Source organism: Brienomyrus brachyistius, unplaced genomic scaffold (genome assembly GCF_023856365.1).
Source record: "Brienomyrus brachyistius isolate T26 unplaced genomic scaffold, BBRACH_0.4 scaffold399, whole genome shotgun sequence".
Lineage (NCBI taxonomy): Eukaryota > Metazoa > Chordata > Actinopteri > Osteoglossiformes > Mormyridae > Brienomyrus > Brienomyrus brachyistius.
Window position 1 is genome coordinate 103,034 of NW_026042674.1, and position 21,420 is coordinate 124,453.

The 21,420-nt window shown below is 44.2% G+C and overlaps 1 protein-coding gene across 1 annotated transcript; it reads right to left on the bottom strand.

Annotated features, from left to right (window-relative positions):
* Positions 1-1,814: 1,814 nt before the first annotated feature.
* LOC125729000 (intersectin-2-like) lies at positions 1,815-21,212 on the bottom strand (the record flags this gene model as incomplete). The annotated part of the gene is made up of 17 exons (XM_049005551.1): positions 1,815-2,285; positions 2,844-3,017; positions 3,142-3,225; positions 3,931-4,013; positions 4,153-4,274; positions 4,527-4,739; positions 4,962-5,129; positions 13,638-13,736; positions 14,068-14,251; positions 14,626-14,732; positions 14,959-15,080; positions 18,893-19,084; positions 19,177-19,273; positions 19,471-19,592; positions 19,840-19,885; positions 20,013-20,237; positions 21,078-21,212. Coding segments are annotated over 17 exons (2,331 nt in total), but the record flags the coding sequence as incomplete, so codon positions are not given.
* Between the last annotated feature and the right edge of the window lie 208 nt (positions 21,213-21,420).

The window sequence follows — 21,420 nt, forward strand, 5'->3', positions numbered from 1 at the left end:
AAACCAGCAGCAGCCTGACACTGACAAACCAGCAGCAGCCTGACCCTGACAAACCAGCAGCAGCCTGACCCTGACAAACCAGCAGCAGCCTGACCCTGACAAACCAGCAGCAGCCTGACCCTGACAAACCAGCAGCAGCCTGACAAACCAGCAGCAGCCTGACAAACCAGCAGCAGCCTGACAAACCAGCAGCAGCCTGACAAACCAGCAGCAGCCTGACAAACCAGCAGCAGCCTGACAAACCAGCAGCAGCCTGACAAACCAGCAGCAGCCTGACAAACCAGCAGCAGCCTGACAAACCAGCAGCAGCCTGACAAACCAGCAGCAGCCTGACAAACCAGCAGCAGCCTGACAAACCAGCAGCAGCCTGACAAACCAGCAGCAGCCTGACAAACCAGCAGCAGCCTGACAAACCAGCAGCAGCCTGACAAACCAGCAGCAGCCTGACAAACCAGCAGCAGCCTGACAAACCAGCAGCAGCCTGACAAACCAGCAGCAGCCTGACAAACCAGCAGCAGCCTGACAAACCAGCAGCAGCCTGACAAACCAGCAGCAGCCTGACAAACCAGCAGCAGCCTGACAAACCAGCAGCAGCCTGACAAACCAGCAGCAGCCTGACAAACCAGCAGCAGCCTGACAAACCAGCAGCAGCCTGACAAACCAGCAGCAGCCTGACAAACCAGCAGCAGCCTGACAAACCAGCAGCAGCCTGACAAACCAGCAGCAGCCTGACAAACCAGCAGCAGCCTGACAAACCAGCAGCAGCCTGACAAACCAGCAGCAGCCTGACAAACCAGCAGCAGCCTGACAAACCAGCAGCAGCCTGACAAACCAGCAGCAGCCTGACAAACCAGCAGCAGCCTGACAAACCAGCAGCAGCCTGACAAACCAGCAGCAGCCTGACAAACCAGCAGCAGCCTGACAAACCAGCAGCAGCCTGACAAACCAGCAGCAGCCTGACAAACCAGCAGCAGCCTGACAAACCAGCAGCAGCCTGACAAACCAGCAGCAGCCTGACAAACCAGCAGCAGCCTGACAAACCAGCAGCCTGACAAACCAGCAGCCTGACAAACCAGCAGCCTGACAAACCAGCAGCCTGACAAACCAGCAGCCTGACAAACCAGCAGCCTGACAAACCACCAGCCTGACAAACCACCAGCCTGACAAACCAGCACCCTGACAAACCAGCACCCTGACCCTGACCTGATGTGTGTCTTACATATAAGGTTCAGAATTACCTGTTTTAGTTTCCATTCATACCTTTATGAATTAAGATTTTCTGAGTGGAAATGTTAAAATCATATAACAATATTTTAACAGTGGAATGAATGCATAAGCAATTAAGGAACTGTTAGTTAAATCCACATGAAGCAACATAACGTCTTTAGTAGTAAAATGTGATGTATCTAGGAGTGACAATATGTTTCCAAACATTTGTATGTGCTGTGGTTTGCTGACACTAAATAATGTTAGGGGAAACAAAAAAACGACCTATTGACAGTTACAGGGTAGTGTGATTCTTGTAATAAACTTAGTTTTACCAAAGTCCTGTGTTAGTATTCAGTACAACATACACTGCATACATCCATCTTGCTTTCAGTGAGGGAAGATTTTTCTTTAAAAAAAAAAAAAAAATTTGTTCCTTGGTAAAGTTGGTTTGTCTCACAGGTACCGAATTTGTATAATTAAAATAAGATAAGATATTGACATAATATATTTTTGGTTTTATAAACAACTGACAGGAAAAACAAAAACCTGAGATATTACCATATCCAGTGGTAAACAATAATCAGTCCCAAAAGGGCTTTCCTATATTTTGCATTTGTGTCAAACGTCCACATTATCAGAAGTACTCAGGAGTCCAGACGGTCTCCAGCAGCACTGGCATACAGCTCTCAGCTCACAGACGCCACCTGGCGAGTGAACGTGGCAGAACCCTGTCTGTGCTGGAGCCGGACTGCCCGTGGCATCAGCCTAGAACCTGCTCTGCTGATGCTTGCCGCTGGTTCCGGGGATCGGAATGAGCATCTCGTCAGGAAGCCTCAGCTCTGTCCGTTTGTCTTGGGAAGCGGGGTGGAGGCGGGGGCGGGGCGGGGGGCGTATGGCATGGCACCAATCCGCGTCGCCTCATTTGAGAGATTTTTGGTCGAACAGCTGCAGGTCCAGGCGCACCCACACCTCGCCTGTCGGCACCTCGTGCAGCAGCAGGCGCCTTGTCGCTGCTCCCTTGTTTTCCAGCTCCTTCTTGATGGTGGCCACAGGAACTTCAGTGCGGCCCAGGAAGTCTAACAATGATACAAGCAGCCATGATGAAAGCGGCCACCATCAAACGCTAGTAATAGAACACAGGCCATTGTGGCACAATGAAAGAAATTAAGCAATAGGGGGGGGAAAGAAATAAACGGTCAAACACAAAAGAAATTATCTAGTAGAAGGGTTGCAGTGAGACTGCAGAATATACCAGGGCATAAAGTAGAGAACGTAGTTCATCTGTATGTGTTCTTGGGCTGTAGGAGTAACCCGTACAAATACAAAGAGAATGTTCAAACTCACACACACAGAACCAGGGGGAGGATATGGAACCAGAACCCTGAAGCATGAAACCACAGTGATACCCCATGGAGAAACTTAAAATGACGTGTAATAAATAAATAAATTAAAAATAAATTAAAAGTTAAATTAAAAAAAAAAAAAACAAGACGAAACTTCAAATATGACACCCAAATTTTTCTAAGGGAAATTTAACATCAGCACATTTAACATCAGAACTGTTCCCAAGACGAATTTCAGGAAGTGTCAACGTGTAAAAAGAGGAGAAATAAACATCTGAAGAAAGGACTAACCATCGGGAGAGAACTGGTCCCTCTTGAAGATGGTGACACATAGAACATCCTGGTACAGGTCCTTAATGAAGAACTGACAGTTGAAGTTCCACTTGGGGTTGATTGTGTCATTTATTGTCCGGGAGGTGAAACACTGTGCCCCCATGGTCACCTCGCAATATGGATTACTCTTTCCTGGAGGGTGTAGGCCATCAAAAAAAACCATTAAACCCAACCATCAAGCCATACATGAGGTACAAGGCATTAGGGGGTTAGCGGCTGGAGTTTCGGGAGATAGGACTTGACCTTTGACCCTCACCATTGGGCTTGCAGGGCTTGAGCTCTGTGGCCTCCAAAATAGTGACCAGCAGGCGGCCAATGCCACTGGTTTTCAGGGAACGAGCTGGAAATGCATACAGCAAGTGATGCATGAGTCGAAAGACCAAGGAACAATAAATAAGATTCATAATAAAGAAGTTAAGATGCAAGGAACTCCCAAGGAATTGGCAGAAATAAGATACAGCAACTGGAAAAAAAAACTGTAGTTAATGGGGCACTGCAGTCTATGATAGGGTTATCAAGGGTTCAGTAATGAAGGTCTGCATAAATAGACTGTACAGCAACCAAAAGGGAAAGTAGTAGGTTCTTAAACTGCAACGGATGTGTTCACTGGAAAAACAGGCTGTGTAAAAGAGGGAAACTCAAATTCAGGAAAAACCAGTGCTCAGCTACAAACTCAGACCAAGATTTTGTTTTTACAAACCAGTTGAGTAGCCTTTGACTGACTCTCTATGCTCAACTGGTTGGAAGAAACAAATTCTTGCTCATGGGGTTTGTAGGTTCTGGCTGTGAAACGTCCAACATGGACTAAAACATGGGGTCAGGGTTCTGAAACACTGAATAGGGTAATGAATATATACTGGTGACTTAGAGGATTTTATATTACAGATACATAAATATACACACACACACATACATATAACTAAATTAAATAGGAAAAGGACAAGCAATTTTGTAGACAGATGAATAAAACCATTACATAATCAAACTGGACTGAAGGGTTATGCTAAGACACTGAAAAGGATTAAATGCAAATAAAATAGTTCACCTTGGTAAGCTTTCTCTCGCTTCTTCTTCTCAGTCTCTATGAAATGTTCTGAAGCAGCTTTGATTTTCTGCGCCCAGGCAGTCCTGATTGATTAAATAAGAAGAAACACCTGATTTGTTACCAGAACAGGACACCGAGGGAGCCTCCTTGTGGACTGAAGCCACAGCTTCCTTGTTCAATTCTCCTTAGTCTCTTCTCTAACTCCCTTCCTTCCCCACTAACCTCTCATTGATGTTCTCTGTCCTGAGAGTATAAACACGGTCGATGTGGGAGATGTGGAAGATTGGCTCATCGCTAGACGGATCGGAGGGCATCTTCACCAGAACTTCATTTAGAAACACGGGCTGGTTGGATAGAAGACCAAAATCGGGTCATAGACTCGCATTAAATTGGAAGTACACACAGTAGAGAAAGCCCGTAAAAATGGGCTAAACATACAACTAAGGAAATGGCACCTCTTTCTAGAAAGTTCTACTCCGAATTGTATGGATATGAAAAGTTCATTTAAAACGCAATGTATGATTTTGTGCCGTAAATGTAACTGTCTGGTATTGCTAGCCCCCTCCATTACTCCCCAGCATGAAAAAGAGTCTCACGTTCTTGTACATCTTGAACTGCATGTTGCACTTGGGACTGAAGAGCTTATCCGTCCCTGATGAGGTGAACTGCTTCACTGCTTGGGTGAGCAGCAGGAAGTCATTGAAGAGGAAGGTGTATAACTCCTTGTTGCTCTTAGTTTTATAGACCTTGCCGCTGTGTAGCAGCTTTCGGGGACCCAGGCAGTTGGTCAAGGAGTTGAATATCAAGTTCTGTAGGGAAATGGAACAATTGGAAGTGTCCAGTAAACTGTAGGAAAGCTGCAAAAATCCAGACCCTAACTTGTAGTAGGATTAACTCTGTAGACGACTTTGTTAGAGGCTGTGCATGTAAACAAACATTTGTTAAGAACTTCAGGAGGGAATATTGTAGATTATATAAAACCCAGGCTATAGACAAGAGCTTCGTGATATAGTTGCATTAGATGTGCTCACCTCAGTGATGCCTTCACACTGGACATGGCTCTGAATCCACTCTAACCTGTCGGAGTTCTCCTTCTCCCGGACCCCCTCGTTGACCTGCAGACAGAGCTCCTCGGCCCTGTCCAGAGCCTCCCGCAAGTGTCCATGGTCCAAGTGATTCTCTGGAGTGTTCTCGAGAATCTGGGGAGCAGGAGATTTGGAAATAGGTCTGGGACCTGCCTAAGAATGAACTCTGTCTTTGGACAAGGACTGTGGAGTTCAGGGTAGAGTGAAGTTACTGGCGGTTTGATGTTAATCAGATCCATCCATCCATCCATCCATCCATAAATAAACTGGTGCAGCACGTTTTGTAACAGTTGACATCCAACATTTCACAATACCCATACTCACTGTTAGGTTGAAGAAACAGTTGTTAATCATTTCTGTATGATCAGCAATGAGTGTAAATATATATGTATACGTTATTTCTTATCTTCTAGCCACATACTCTTAGCTATTGTACTCTAAGTAGGTGGTTAACAGCTGCCTACTTAGATAAGAATCTCACTTCCCTCTCTTGCGCCCCCCATTGACTATAAATAAAGAAGCCAAGGGGAACCACCCTTTGTAACACATTCTGCTGTAGTTTGCATTGCAGAGAGTGTGGGTACCCTTGCAAGTAAAACTGTAACCTGTGTGTGTCTCGTAAATGTGGAGTTGGGGTGGAAACGCCGGGCGCTTTCCCCAACATAGAATTTGGTCCTTCGAGCCGGATCCGAGGAACCCCGAAGACGTCTCCAGTACGCCGAGAGAAGCGACACCGAAGTCTGTCGACAGCCACTCGAAGTCGGGTGCAAGAAAGACCTGTGATGTGAATTCGTCATCAGGCCGGTGGTTAGAACTGCGCTCGACGTCTGGTGATGTCTGAAGGACCTCGGTGACGGATCAGAGAGCACACTATACAGGTGAGAGATACGGCACCTAAGTGAGTAGGTGGCCAAGTGAGAGATACGGCACCTAAATAAGTAGGTGGCCAAGACATGCATGTGGTTGAGGTTAGCCGAAATTAACCGGGAGAGAAAGTAGGCGTTGTTGGAAATATATATATTGATGTATGTGGATGTGTTTTTATAGGTTTTAGATTAACCTACACGATCCACCCTAAAAGCAACAACATACTGGTGACTGAAGGATCAAGGACGGGTTTCATCCCTGAAAACTAACACCGCTGCTCTAATAGGGAGCAGTAGAAGGCCGTGTTAGTGTCCTCCTGAGGTCTCATGCCAGATACTTGCTTTTAGGATTTTTTATTTTTTGTAGTGTATCCATTAAAAGGTAACAATGGGGAAGAATCAAAGTAAACAAATGGAACTAGAGGGAGATGAGAAGTTTATGGAAGGATATAAGCCAGGATCAGGACAAATAAGTAGATGGAGGAAAAAACATGGGTTTGAAGGAAAACTCCACACTCCAGATATATATAAAAGCTCACAGACTTTTGTATAAAAGCTAAACTTAAAACTGGAGATGTTACAGACTACCAATAAGAAAGAAGGTAAAGACAGAAAAAAAGAATATGTTTTTTCTGATGCATGGTTGGAACAAAGTAAGTTAAGAGATGTACGTAGAAAACAGAGTATGCAACAATTACATGGAAGGATAGAGATAGTGTTTATGAGACGAGCAGATTATGGCAGAATAGCGCAATGTAAACAAAAAGATGGAGAGGAACCTGAGGATTTTATGGATAGAATGAGAGTTGTATTTAGAGGAAACTCAGGGATCCCATTTGATGAAGAGGCAGTAGGAGTGTACCAACAACAGCTAAAACGAGCTTTTGTCGCAGGCCTAAAGCCCGAATTGCGAAAATATCTTGACAAACATTGGGTACATCAGAATACTGGTTCAGTCCAACAAGCACTAGAATATGCCCAACACGCGCAGAGAGCGCAGAAACAGGAAAAGACAGACACAATATTCAGCGCCTCAGATGTAGTAGCGTTAGTGCAAATGAATCCTCCGGGGAGGGGAGGATTCAGAGGAAGGTCAAGAGGCCGAGGAAGGGGGAGAGGTGTTTTCAGAAACAATTACAGGAATTCGTCTCAGCAAGATAACATTTGCTGGACATGCAGGAAACCTGGACACTTAGCTAGGAATTGTAGAGTAGGGAAACAACCATATAACCCAAACTCCATTGAAAACAATGATCAATGACCCCCCTCGGAGGCCCCTGTTACCGACACCATCCGAGGCAAAACAGAGGTGATTTTAAGAAAGGAAACGGAGGTCACTTTACAAGACCTTTTAGATAAAGAAATAGATGACAAGTGTGTCAGTTATTAGCAGAAAGGCAGTGGGAAACCTTGCCAAGTCGGAAGTTAGTCATAAACGGCAAAGTATATGAATGTCTGTGTGACACTGGAGCATGTAGGACTGTCCTAACCTCCAGTCCTCCCGGAGTCACATATTCTTCATCAGTCATAAATATAAAAACGGCAGGAGGTCAGACAGACAGACATCAGTTAACAAACCCAGTTGCAGTAAAAGATAAGGAAACTGGACTTGAATGTCAAGCACAGGTGTTAATAAGCCCTTCTTGTCCTGTTAACTTGTTAGGTCGAGACCTTATGGTACAAATGGGCATTAGCGTGGTTGCCACAGCCACTGGCATGAAAGCAATCGTAAATGAGGAAGCTTATGTTGTGCAAGGAACCACAACACCACAATATTACTGGTCTCTGGACCTAGGGGGAACTGCACAGACACGAGAATTATTGCGGAAAACTAGAGAAAAGCAGTCCCCTAGACAGGCCCAGTTCATGCCTGACGATGCCTTACACGTCACTATGTGGTACAAAGACACCCTTGGACCAGATTATGTCTATGACAAAACGTTTCATGCCCTCCAAGACACTTGTATAATATATGTATGTTAACCCCACCACTGGGTTTTCAGCAGCCTCAGTCATTTTATCTAACAAGCAACAAGCTGTATTTAGAGAGAGAACACCACACGTATCTCTTTCAAAACCACCCCAGATGCAGTGGAGAGATGTAGAGATGTTCTTACGAGATTCTATGCACAGTTACAATGACTACCAACCCGTATCTGGCTCCTGTTGGAGCTATGATGAGAAACACAATGTGTGGCGGTTTCCTTTGGGATGGAGAGTTCAAACCACTCCCACCACACACTTAAAGGACCCAACCTGACAAATTTTTTCAACCCTGGAGGAGGGATCATGTCCAGATCTAGATCGCCTTCCAGAAGGGTTGTGGTCGTCCTCCCCCACTGATGTAGGGCTGGTAAAGGGATTCCCACCTTACAAAGTAACTGTGAAATCAGAACACCGTCCGGCAATACCCATTAAAACCTGAAGCAGAGAAAGGTATAGCCCCTGTAGTGCAAGACATGTTAGCATCAGGAATATTGCGAGAGGCTCCTGAAGCCACTTGCAACACTCCTATCTTTCCAGTCCAGAAGGGACATACAGGGAAATGGCGCATGGTGCAGGATTTAAGACCTGTTAATAACATAGTGCAACATGCAGCACCAGACGTGCCTAACCCACACTTATTGCTCAACTCATTGACTCCTGATAAAAGCTACTTCTCAGTAGTGGATCTTAGTAATGCATTTTTCTCAGTACCATTGCACCCTGATTCTCAACATTTATTTGGATTTACCTATAAAGGGAAAAAATATACATATACTAGACTCCCTCAGGGATTTTCTGAAAGCCCACATGTATATACCATGGCCCTTAGATACTCTATGAGTACCTGTGAAATACCATCACATAGTCAGGTATTACTATACGTGGATGATATCTTAATAGCAGCAGATTCAGAACAACATTGCAAAGAAACTACCCTAACTGTGCTTCAGCATTTATACAATACTGGACAATACTAAACAGAAGTTGCAGTACTGCAAAAAGACAGTTGTCTATTTAGGGCATAACCTTTCACAAAAAGGTCGCTCGCTGCTAGAGATAAGGAAACAAGCTATACAGGAAGCACCTAAACCACAGACTAAACAACAGATGCAATTATTGTAGAGAATGGTTACCAGATTATGCTTTTCTAGTTCAACCTTTGCAAAATTTAATATACGGGAAGGAGATGACTCTAAAGGACAAAATACAATGGACTGAGGACGGAGAAAATGCTTTTACAAATTTAAAAAGAATGTTGCAAACCAATGTGACCCTTGCTCTACCAGATTATCAACAACCATTCACCCTATGTGTAGATGCTAATCAAGGTTATATGAAAGCAGTATTAACACAGCCATTCGGAGCAAAAGAGAGACCGTTAGCATTCTATTCAAAACGATTAGATGCAGTAGCAGCTGGCTTTCCACAGTGTTTACAGGCCTGTGCAGCTGCTGCAGAAGCAGTAAAGGTATCAGCAGAATTGGTACTTTGTCACCCCCTCATACTTAAAGTTCCTCATTCTGTGTCTCTAATCTTGTTGCAGACACCGCTTCCATTCTTAACACATACAAGACATCTTACCTTAGTGTCACTTTTGCTCTCACAACGTAACATTGAACTTCAGCGGTGTGGCCTATTGAACCCTAGTACGCTTCTCCCTACCGCAGAGGATGGGGAGCCACATTCTTGCAAAGCAACAATAGAAGAACAAACAAAACCAAGAGCAGATATTCTGCAAACTTTTATACCAGGATCAGAAGTTGTTTATGTAGATGGCTCAGCATCAAAAAATGATATGGAAAAAAATAAAGTTGGGTATGCTGTAGTTACATCTACTGAAGTGTTAGAAGCCAATGCACTCCCTTCTACTTGTTCAGCACAAGCGGCTGAACTTTATGCTGTGATCAGGGCATGTGAACTGTTCAAGAACAAGTCACTTACTATCTACACTGATAGTCAATATGTGTTTGCAGCTGTCCATCACCATGCAAGAGTCTGGAAAAATAGAGGTTTTAGAACATCACAGGGCACATCTCTTACTCATACGAATTTGCTACTTAGATTATTAGACGTTGTGCATTTACCGACTCACTTTGCACTGTGCAAATGCAAAGCACACCAGACTGATGACTCTGCAGAAACCGCAGGAAATAGTTTTGCAGATAAAACCGCCAAAGAAGCGGCACTGAAACAACCTACCTTATCAGTGGCAGACATTCTTTTTATAGATAGCGATGTGCTATGTGATGCACAGATTCATGCTCCTAAAATAGAAGTACAAAGTTGGATCAAAAGAGGAGCAATACAACGAGAGAAAGTTTACTATATGAATGACAAGCCCATCCTACCAAAAAATTTATACAAAACAGCTGCTTTGGTGAGCCATGGAAATACTCATGTCTCAACAGGAGGGATGGTACATATCATACAACAATATTTCTATGCTATAAATTTTTCTGATTATGCAAAACAATTTTGTAGGACATGCTTAATTTGTTGTAAACACAATGCACAAGGAAACATCAGACCAAAACGTGGCCAGTTCCCCACAGCTGAGTATCCGTTTCAAGTTGTACATATGGATTTTATTGAATTATCTTGGTCACAAGGAAAGAAATACTGTCTAGTTATTATAGACACCTTTTCTAAGTGGGTAGAAATATACCCTGTAAAGCATTGTGATGCAATGACCGTTGCAAAATGTTTGGTAAGCCATTATTTCCCTACCTATGGCATACCTCATATTATAAGATCAGACAATGGGACTCATTTTGTAAATCAGACTATGTCCCTTTGCTCACAAGCATTAGGTTTTACGCTTAAGAATCATTGTGCGTATCACCCCCAGAGCGCAGGCTTAGTGGAAAGGACCAACGGCACTATTAAAACAAGGCTAAAAAAGACAATGGAAGAGACAAAAAGGCCGTGGCCAGAATGTTTGTCTCTAGTAAAATTATGGATGAGAATAACTCCCACTCCTGCAGGATTAACACCTTTTGAAATAGTGTATGGTAGACCATTTCCCCTAGCAACTGAAATGAATGACATAGAAAAAGCAGACCGAGAAAATACGCTGGCTGATTGGATGCGTAAACTACTAACATCACAACAAAAACATAGCCCCAGTAGTCTGCCGGTAAATTCTGTTTCTACTCAACAGGATAACTTGCAGCCGGGAGATTGGGTCCTGGTCAAGGTCCTGTTGCGGAAAGATTGGAGCACACCTCGGTGGGACGGTCCTTATCAAGTCCTCCTCACAACACCAACAGCAGTAAAGATCGCAGAACGACCTTCCTGGATACACAAAAGTCACTGTAAACCCATCAAGCCCTTATCAGAGGCCTCAGCAACAGAGTAGCAGTGGAAGTCCGCTACAAAGGCACAGTAACCAATAGGGTGCTGTTGTCTCAACCCGGTGAAGAAAACAACTGAGCTGCACTCTATTTAGGATGGCCCTGATAGGGTGGGGATGTGGTAAAGTGACTCTAGGGGTCATTCTTGTTGTAGGACTTGTATGGTTGTCCTGGCTCTCACCAGCTCCATTACAGCACCTACGGCGATGGACCCATGATGACTTCCATCTACGCCCGTTGCCCGCTGACCACTCACATCCATTTATGCAAAACTACTGGTACCGATATGTACATGATACTGTAACAGCGAAAAATGTGACAAATTGCTATGTTTGTTCAGTAATGCCCACTCATAGTGAAGGACCTACGGTGTATGGTAAAGCTATGAACATATCCCAAGCCAAGTGCGCTGCTTCTTTCGCAGGAATAGGATACCAGAGCCGTCTTTCCCTTATATTTTCGCTAGCAGGGGAAGATGTGAACATAACTATACCTGGGACTAATAGAATGACAGTGGTCCGAATTAAGTATCAGGAGGCTACAGGAAACTACCCAGATGACGTTGGGTTTCAAAATGGTACCTGTATACAGGATTTCTGGGTAGACTTCGCTGTTGCTAAAACTAATGTCTCACTTCCTTTTTCTGTCTTGATGGACCGAGACCCACTGACATATCAGCATGCCATTTGTTTTAAGCAAGATAATGGTACGCGATGGATAGGAGGAAACACCACGAACTGTAACCTAACATATGTAGACAGCATGTATGGATCTCCAATTTCGATGCTTCGCCCCAGTAATGGAACATATTGGGTGGACGGAGTAGCATGGTTGTGTGGACCTCGTGCATACTTTGTCTTACCACCGAACTGGTTTGGAGTGTGCGCTCTTATTTTTGTTTCAGATCACACCTTCCTGATAGCACAGGAAAGTAAAACTTTCTTCAGAAGCAGGAGAAGGCGTTCGATATCAATACAACCCCATGATAGTGTGTGGGGAACCGACGTGCCCGCTGAACATAAATTGTGGGGAACAGGCAGTAAAGTTATGCTGGCCCTGTTCCCTGGGCTAGGAATTGGAAAACTCATGCTACGCGTAGAAACTCTAAATTATAGACTAGGTCTATTTATGAATGATTCGATACTGATTAACCAAAAACAAAATGAACAATTAGACATAACCAGACAGATGGTAATCCAGAATCGTATGGCATTAGACCTACTGACAGCCGCACAAGGAGGAGTATGTGTCCTCCTGAACCAAACGTGCTGCACTTACATTCCTGACAATGTGCACTCACCCAATATGACATCTGCCTTAGACCGCCTCCGAAACTTACAAAAAGTGATGACCATGGACAGTCGACCGCAGTCCTCCTCATCCTGGTTAGACTGGTTTATTACAGGAACATGGTGGTCAATACTGATGAAAACATGCCTACCTCTTCTTTTGTTTTTCATTTTATTTTTCTGTTGTTTTATTACTGTTATACCATGTTTGAAAATGTTTATTAATCAAGCTCTTAATGCTGCTTTTCGGACACGCAGTACAATGTTTCTCTCCCTTACCCAAACTATAGAGACAGAGCCTGTTTCCAGCGATGGCGATGAAGAAGACATATAATTCATAATGACGGCCGAGCCGAAAGCACCCGTGCAGGGCTCGGACCTGAAGAAACGGAATTAAATGTTTTCCAGGATAATGACAATGTGGTCTAAATGAAGGTTGTACCTAAAGTGCTTTTGCAACTTCTACAATGTTGATGCTTCTGATCATACTGTCATGATAAACAGGAGGGACTGTTAGGTTGAAGAAACAGTTGTTAATCAATTCTGTATGATCAGCAATGAGTGTAAATATATATGTATACGTTATTTCTTATCTTCTAGCCACATACTCTTAGCTATTGTACTCTAAGTAGGTGGTTAACAGCTGCCTACTTAGATAAGAATCTCACTTCCCTCTCTTGCGCCCCCCATTGACTATAAATAAAGAAGCCAAGGGGAACCACCCTTTGTAACACATTCTGCTGTAGTTTGCATTGCAGAGAGTGTGGGTACCCTTGCAAGTAAAACTGTAACCTGTGTGTGTCTCGTAAATGTGGAGTTGGGGTGGAAACGCCGGGCGCTTTCCCCAACACTCACTCTTCTGCCTGAAGTTTTTGCATTTCATTGGTATTTAACTCCAGCAAAACAGCACATTCTTTCTTGTATTTGCTGACCATGATGATGGTCACAACCATTATCATTTGGTCCCCAAAGGAATTGACACGAACTGCATCTTTGGCAGGGCAAAGTCATACGTAGCAGCAACCCAAATTGAGCTAAATCCAAGGCAAATTGGATGAGGCTAATTCGTCATGCCTCCCACATCGCACACTGAAGGAGGGACCACGGGTGACAATGTGCAGGACTTACGTTCTTTATGATGAGTGGATAGCGGGTGATTCTCTGCATAGGCTTCAGCAGGAAGCTGGACAGTGGCATACCTTTACACCGGTGATCTGTAGCGATTTTCTGAGAGAGAGACACACACACACTTAGGAGTCAGAAACCCTAGCCTACGTCCTTATCTAAAGCACCACTCTAAATTTCAGTCTAGGTGCTTTAGAAGAGTTGAGTCCAGAGGTCTCATAGAACATAGTATTGGCCCGCAAGATATCTTTGTAATTCATTTCAGAAGAAAATAAAGAACAGTTCAACATCCATTTAACCCGCTACCGCTTTTTCACTGAGGACATTTGGACGGCTGCAATTCTCCCGCTTACCGATCGCTCTGGAACAGCCTTTAACAATGAACTATCTACCCCTCCCATTTGTTCCAGGGCTGCTGCCCACCATTCCTCACCTTGAGGAAGTCCTTGAACTCGGGTTCCTTGTCAGTCTTTTGTTGCAGCAGGGCTGCACCGTTAAGCTGGCAGCTGCAGAAGCGGATGTAGGCCTGCATGTGCGAGAGCTCCGAGGCCAGGATGTCCCCAATCATCTGCACCGGCATCTTCTCGCCACCCGTTTTCTTCCTCACCCTCAGTGCCCTGCCATTCACAAACACAATCACCAAAACCGCAAAGGCCGCCAAGTCCAGTACCAAGCAATTTCTTCGTAAAAGTTCAGGTGAGTTTCAAAAACAGAATGCTGGCCAGTGCCATTCTCAACAAACATTCCAGTTTCCATGATCTTTAAGTGCAAAAACTGTGCAGCCTGTTTTGTTATTATCCATCGACTGCATAGATAATTCCTTTTCCTGGCACTTCTCTATTTCTGGGACTTCACTCTGCCTATGACATTTGCTGTTGTGGGACACGATACTCGCAGTTCGTATTCCTAGAGCAAGGTGGCAGCATCGGATCACGTTTCATTCCCAAGAATTTCAGCTACCAAGAAGAAACAAGCTTGTGGAAAGACACACTTGTGAAGTTTGGTGTTGGACATAATCAGGTCCTTCCAGTTGACGAAGATCATGGCCATTTCAACATCTGTCAGGCGTCCCGACTCAGACATGGGCTTGTAAAACACCTGGAGAAAAAAAAATGAGAGACGGGCAAAGTTGGAAAGGGTTAGTAAAGGTTAAGAGGGATAACAAAATGTTAGGGAAAATAAGTTAAACATGTTCTGGCACAAAAACCTACACTCAAAGCCCTATACATGAGATCCATGACAAGAATATAAAAACTCAAAACTGCAAATGCTTAAAGCAGACTGAAGTGCAAAGACCTCACGGGGGCCCCACTGCAGATCATACCTCCAGGACCAGCTGAAGGTCAGCCATGTATCGCTCCTCCGTCTCAATGAGCTCGTGGATGTAACCCTGTCGCTTCCTCTCCTGCGGACTCATGGTGTCCAGGCTGGTCAGGTCAGCACACCCTGCAGGGTCGGGGATGACGGGGGTGGGGGTGGGAGTGGGGGGGGGGGCAGCCGCGGTCAGCAGCTGTCTTGCGTGGCCCCAAACATGTGGCTAAACCACTGGCTTGAGAAGCCGCTACCCGGAGCTGTCGCTAAGTCACTGCGCGAGAACAACCCTCCCGTCCGTCTTACCTTTTGCTGAAAATTCAGATGCGCGCAGACGCTGAAACTCCATTGGGTAACTTTCAATACGCCTTTTTGCATGAGCCTCATCCCCAAGCCTTAAAAACCGCAGCCAGGTTTCCTCTCTCGAACCCATTTTGCCTGGGACTGTAACCATCCTAGTGCTTAGCTTCTTGAATAACCTGGTCCTGGATATATATATATATTAGACGCTAATAACCAAACCTCACACCATCCTTGTGTAAGACAATGACTTGCCAAAAAAAAGCAGGTGCTTTTTAAGCAAATCCTTTATTTTCACGATAAATGTACATATGTATAATTTGAGGCACATTTTCAAAGTAACACAGCTTGGGAACTTTAACACAGACAAACTGACTTGACTACTGCCAATGCACTGTGGGTAAATTCCCAGTGGGGCCAAATGAAACCTCAAACTGCATAGACTGTTTAACAATTAATGCAAGGGATTCATTCAAAATGCATCTCTCTTGCCAGCAGCATAAACAGATTGCAAATTTGCATAAACAGAGCAAACCTTTAATTGCTTGCAAAATGTTTTCCAAGTAGAGGATATTTTTCAGCTGTTAAATACCTTATTCAGACATTTCTATGCCTTACTGCAAGTAATCACACATATTGTAGACTGAGCACACAATATCACAGTCATCCATTTTTTTTTCATTAAACTGCACTTTCATATAAAATAAAATAAGTCAATACAACTAAGAGTAAAATCTGGGCAAACCAGGTTACATTCAAAATGCTTGTAGTTTTACTACAAAGTGCCGCAGCAGTGATGATTTCTTGAACACTGAGGCACAGAGAGTTTCACCCTGATGTGAGAGCAAAAGACCACACTTTATAAACCACCAAATCTGCCATTTTTATCCTTAACCGAGTAATACGATTCTTTAGCATTTGTTCCAAGGACATTGTCAACACATGAATTTACCTCTGGCTAATAGTTACACTGGCATGGACCAAATAGTCAGCAGGCACCATGCAGAAGGATAATCTTCAGAGTCTAAACCTTAGTGACCAAAAAAAGAATTAGCCCATCTAACATCTGAATTTTATCAATAACCAAATAATCAATGGTATCTAACTGCAAGGCAGATTTTCATTTTAAGTTGCATGAAAAAGCAAAGTGTGAGGCTCAGTGGGCTAAAGCCTCGTTTTTCGCCCAGCCTCAGTACATCTGCGGGTCCTTCAGCAAGGCCCTTAACCCCCAGCTCCCTGGATGCTGCTATGGGTGGCTACCCTTTGCGGCCAGCTTGCTGTCACTTACAGAAAGCAAACTGGGGGTGGCGTAAAGAGAATTTCCCCATAGGGCTCAATAAAGTATCAATTATTATTAAATAAAGACATGTATCTTAGTTATAACTAGTTTTTAAACTTGTTAGAACCCAGAAACCGCAAAACATGTACTGTTAAACACCAGCAGGCCTTGTTTCGTTAAAGGTTATGCATATAATTACCTGAATTAACCACTCCATCTTGGTGGGGGGGGGGGGCATTTACATTGACGTTACCTCCCTAAGGTCACTTAAAGCAAAAAAAAATATATTCTAAAACATTTCCAGTATTATGGCAGATCAGCTGAAAACTCACAGCATCCTGGTCCAAACCCCCTCAGGCGGGAAAGCGGCAGACACTGCACCGGGGCACTAACAGGGCAAACCAAAGTCCACCAAAGCCCGCCGCGAGTGTTCGGAAAAAACAGCAAACAGTGAAGCAAGGACCCAGAACTTTGACCCTCGAATGGCTCACCGACCCCCACATAGGGAAAAGATGAAGGCTGCAACCAGTGTATGACTGCCTGCTTGAATACCCTTCCACTCCATACATTATAACAAATAACACCCTCAAAATACACAACTACATGTAAGGCAACAAAGGTTTCCCCTTAGTCTAGGTATGTATGACGAATATTCTACACACTATACCCATAGGCAAAACACAGTACTTAAAGAAGTACGTAAACAGCCAGTAATCGTTGAAGCTCATGTGTCGCCGTAGGCAAGCTACACCACCAGGGCCCCCTGTCTGCGACAAAGTGATATTGGCTGGCTAAGGCAGCGCCTCACCAAAAGATGGCACCCCAGGTGGCTGCCTATGTCACCTAATGGGTTGACCAGCACTGAGCACAGTACTATAGCTAAAGCCATGGGATTTCGTAGAGGGAGAGGATTAGGGTTAGGGTTAGGGTTAGCAGGGTTAGGGTTAGGGTTAGGGTTAGGGTTAGGTTTGCACTCATGGGGTTGGCAAAAAAAACCTACCAATGGAAAGCATGTGTCTGTGTACATGTGAATTCATACTGTGAACACACGCACACACACTTATGCAATTACCCAACGGTACGTAGCCCATAACTGAACTACAAGCTAAGCGTAAACGCACCGTTGCCTGCACAGATTATCCCAGATTTTCCATCTGCGCAGTAACATTCAGATATAACTGTCAGTGAGAGACGTTTTAACAAACAAACAAAAAAAAGTTAGGATACTCAATTGCACTTAGGGTAAAAAGCCATTTTTGAAAGAAAAATATGTTTTAAATAGTTAATGACTATGACTCTACATACCTTCACGCTCTCCCAAAAAGCTGTTTAAATGATATGCTTTATACTTTAAATATGGCATCAGCATCTATCACTGGCATTGTAATTGCTTTGCATCATAAGCAAGAACAATTTTAAAGACTAAAAACATGAATATAAAAATTACAGAGGGGGGCACTTGCTGTTGGACTGGTAGGTGTGTGGGACCTGCTTCAACACATGAGGAAAAAAATTTAAATAATAATAATAATAATAATAATAATATTAAAGCAGAAGTAAAAGAAAGTGAATTTGATGAGAAGGCAGGCCCTATCCAGCGAGGAAGCATTGACTGATATGGAGCACCTAAAGGGTATCTGAACAGCTCTGAGAAGCTGTGGAGGAAGAGGCAACGATGCCGTCCTACAAGAACAACACAGATAGAGGGAAAGATGGAGGGAAAGGTGGGGGGGAAAGAAGGGAAAGATGGCAGGAGAAGAGTGTAAGGAGGGTGGACGGATGGATGGAAGGAGAGGAGTGCTTCTCTGAAGCACAACTCTGAGAAGAAACCCAGTCCTAATAGGCGGATGGCAGAAGAGAGAGTATGCACGCCATGATGTGGAAACTCATCGACCCTCTCATCATGGTTTTTTATGAAGACATTTGCCAATACCAGGTAGTATCTTTCAAACTGCCCTACTTCACATCACCAGGCCTCCCATGAGGTCACCAATGAATCATTTCTTATCTGTGTTTAGGTTTCCCCTGCAGCACACAGCTACTGCAAACTCTCTCGATTCATCTTTGGACACAAACCATTTCTGTTCAGAAAGTCAGACCCAAGCAGGAAGCCAAACCGTAGCCTTGGTAGAGCTGCAGTCAGCAGGAGAACAGCCCTTTGAGAGACCCATACAATGCAGGTGGGCACTGTAACGTGGGTCAACTTTTACCCGAAGGTCACTTTCCACCTTAGATTTTGGAACTACCGCTCTCTCATTTATTGCCAACAGCATGAAACACTAGGCTGCAAACTTTGTATCTTAAGACATTTGCAACTATCAACAAGACAAACAAATATTACTTGGGGGGGGAAAAAAATTAAACTTACATTGTTGACTGGGATCGGACTCCGTGGTCATCTTGACGTAATTGGTGGGGAACAAGCCGACGACGCCATTCAGCTCCCCTTTCCACCAATCAGCATCGTCCTTGTTCAGCACATTGATCAGTTGACTTTTGGAGAAGCTCATCTCATCCTCGTTGCCCGCCTTGTAGTCGTACATGGTGATGACCTGGCAAACTGAAGGAACAGCCAACATGTAGGAAAGGCTGTTACGGAAGATGCAGACGGAGATCATCGCAGATCTTGGCATGTGATGCTGTTGATCTTACTTGGAACTGGAGCTGGTGTGGACTTCCCACTGGTGGGGCCCAAGAGCTTGACGTGGGAGGCGGGGAACCATCCGTTCTGGCGTTTTTTACCCCTAGCCTGGACAGATACAAGACAAGAGGTTCCTCATCAGGACATACATGCCAACCTAATTTAGGACAAATGCATCTGACCTGAGAGAGACCCGCAACTCAACTTCAATGCCTCCTCCCAAAAACAGCCCAGGATTAGACCTCATTATGGGCGGCCTCCACATTTGATTAACGTCACTATCATGACAACACGGGTCCACAGACCTGCAGAACCCCTTGCCACCACCCAGATGGGTTCTTGCCCTGGATGAGGATAAGCTGTCCCGGGGCCAGGCTCAGCTGCTCCGCTCCGGTGGCCGTGTACGCAGTCGTCACTTGGGCAACCTCTGTCATACACATTCACAAATGAATGCGAACGCAAACAAGCACACGTGTTCAAGGTAGATAGAGCTTCGCAACAGTCGGCACTCGCAAAGACTATTGAACACAGCTGTGTTTCATCTGTATACAGGACACAGCCTAGCTGCAGATGCACCAGCATCAACGGAAAGGCAAAGATAAAGGTGTGTGGTGGCTGCCAGTGAATTTCTTGGCTCTTTACTGAGTGGTGACTGTGGGATCCCGCATCCTTACCTGGCTTTTTGCCGACTCCACCTGACTTTCCAGTGGTGCTATATGTCTGTAGACAGACACACATATTGGTAGAGGTCAGAGTAGCAAAAGTTAGCCTGTCATGATTTATTATTTATAGACAATAAACTCTGCAGTTTAAGTATCTCTGAGAAAAGTCGTTCATGACAATTTACTTCAGATTCCTTTGGCGTTACGTAGTTGGAGGGGAAGACTCCACTCCTGTCTCCGATGTACCCTTTCCACCAGTCCCCTTCTCTTTCCGTCACAACGACGGTGTCTCCTTCGTTGAAAGTGAGGTCTCCTGACTCTGGGCTTTCATAGGTATATAAGGCTACATACTCTGATTGGATGAGAGACAGAATGGCCAAATGATTTTTAACTGCCACAAAACCTGCCTTCTGATTAGACAGAAAATCAACGGTCAACAGCCAGTGACAAAATCCGGCTTTCTCCTTTTCGACAATGGCCTCTCACACCAGACCCTGTTTCAAGGTTACTTCTGACATGCTAGCAGCAATACCATTAATATCAAGATGATTAAAAGGTACGCAAGAGAAGTCAAGATGACAATATGCTAGATTACAGATGGCCAAACAAAGTGAAGAGTAGTGACTGGCTAAAATGGAATGTTGGGTATCAAAGAAAGACACAATGTATGCAAAATGCGCTTCTGCTTAGCTTAATTTAACTTCTTTTCATTCAAATTCTTCCCTGGAAAAGAAACTTACCTTCTTGTAGAGTATTGTCAGGGTTATTGAACTCATCCACAGAAGAATATAGGGGTCTGGCAAAATAAAGTGAAAAAAAATGGATCGGCGATTCTGCTCATACGCATTTTTCAATAGAAAAAGAAAAAAATCCCTTACAAATTGATCTCGCTTATCTCAACCAATAATATAAGCACAAAAACATCACAATAGCATTCATAAGTGTTGAGTCAATCAGTCAAACCAAATTTACCATACTAAATCTAGCACATTTTCTCAAACATGTCACAAAGAAAAGGCAGGGATTATTTAAAATCACTCCTAGATGCCTGCCCCGAAAAATGCAAATCAAATACCACTTCAGTAATAAATACGTAGAAATATGGAATTAGAATAAGGAAATGGCTCAGTAAATGACCACCAGTCTCCAGGTAGCTGACAGGCTTTGGTCTGAGCAGAACCAGAACCCTTCTGGAACCTCCCGAGGAACCGCCAAGAGTGTCACTTACTCATTCCGGCTCAGCCCTGCACCCCATTCAGCTCCCCCAGCCACCAGTTTTCCTGCTGCTCCAGCACCGTGATGATGTCATCCTTGGAGAAGTTCAGGTGGTTGTCCGTCTTGGCCGTCCAGGAGCACAGCGCTTGCACCTGGAGGCCACTTGCCACCTGACAACGCAGAAAACATGTCTGTCAGCCGGGACACCACTCAGGAAACAAGATCTGATCTAGACGTACTTGAAACTACCTTAAAAATCCCCCCAAAAATGGACATTTTGATAAATGTTAACATGAAAGTTTACCAACTTATGAATATACCTAGAAAGTTAACACTCTCGTGCATACATGGTACATCTCAGTGTATTGTTATATATGT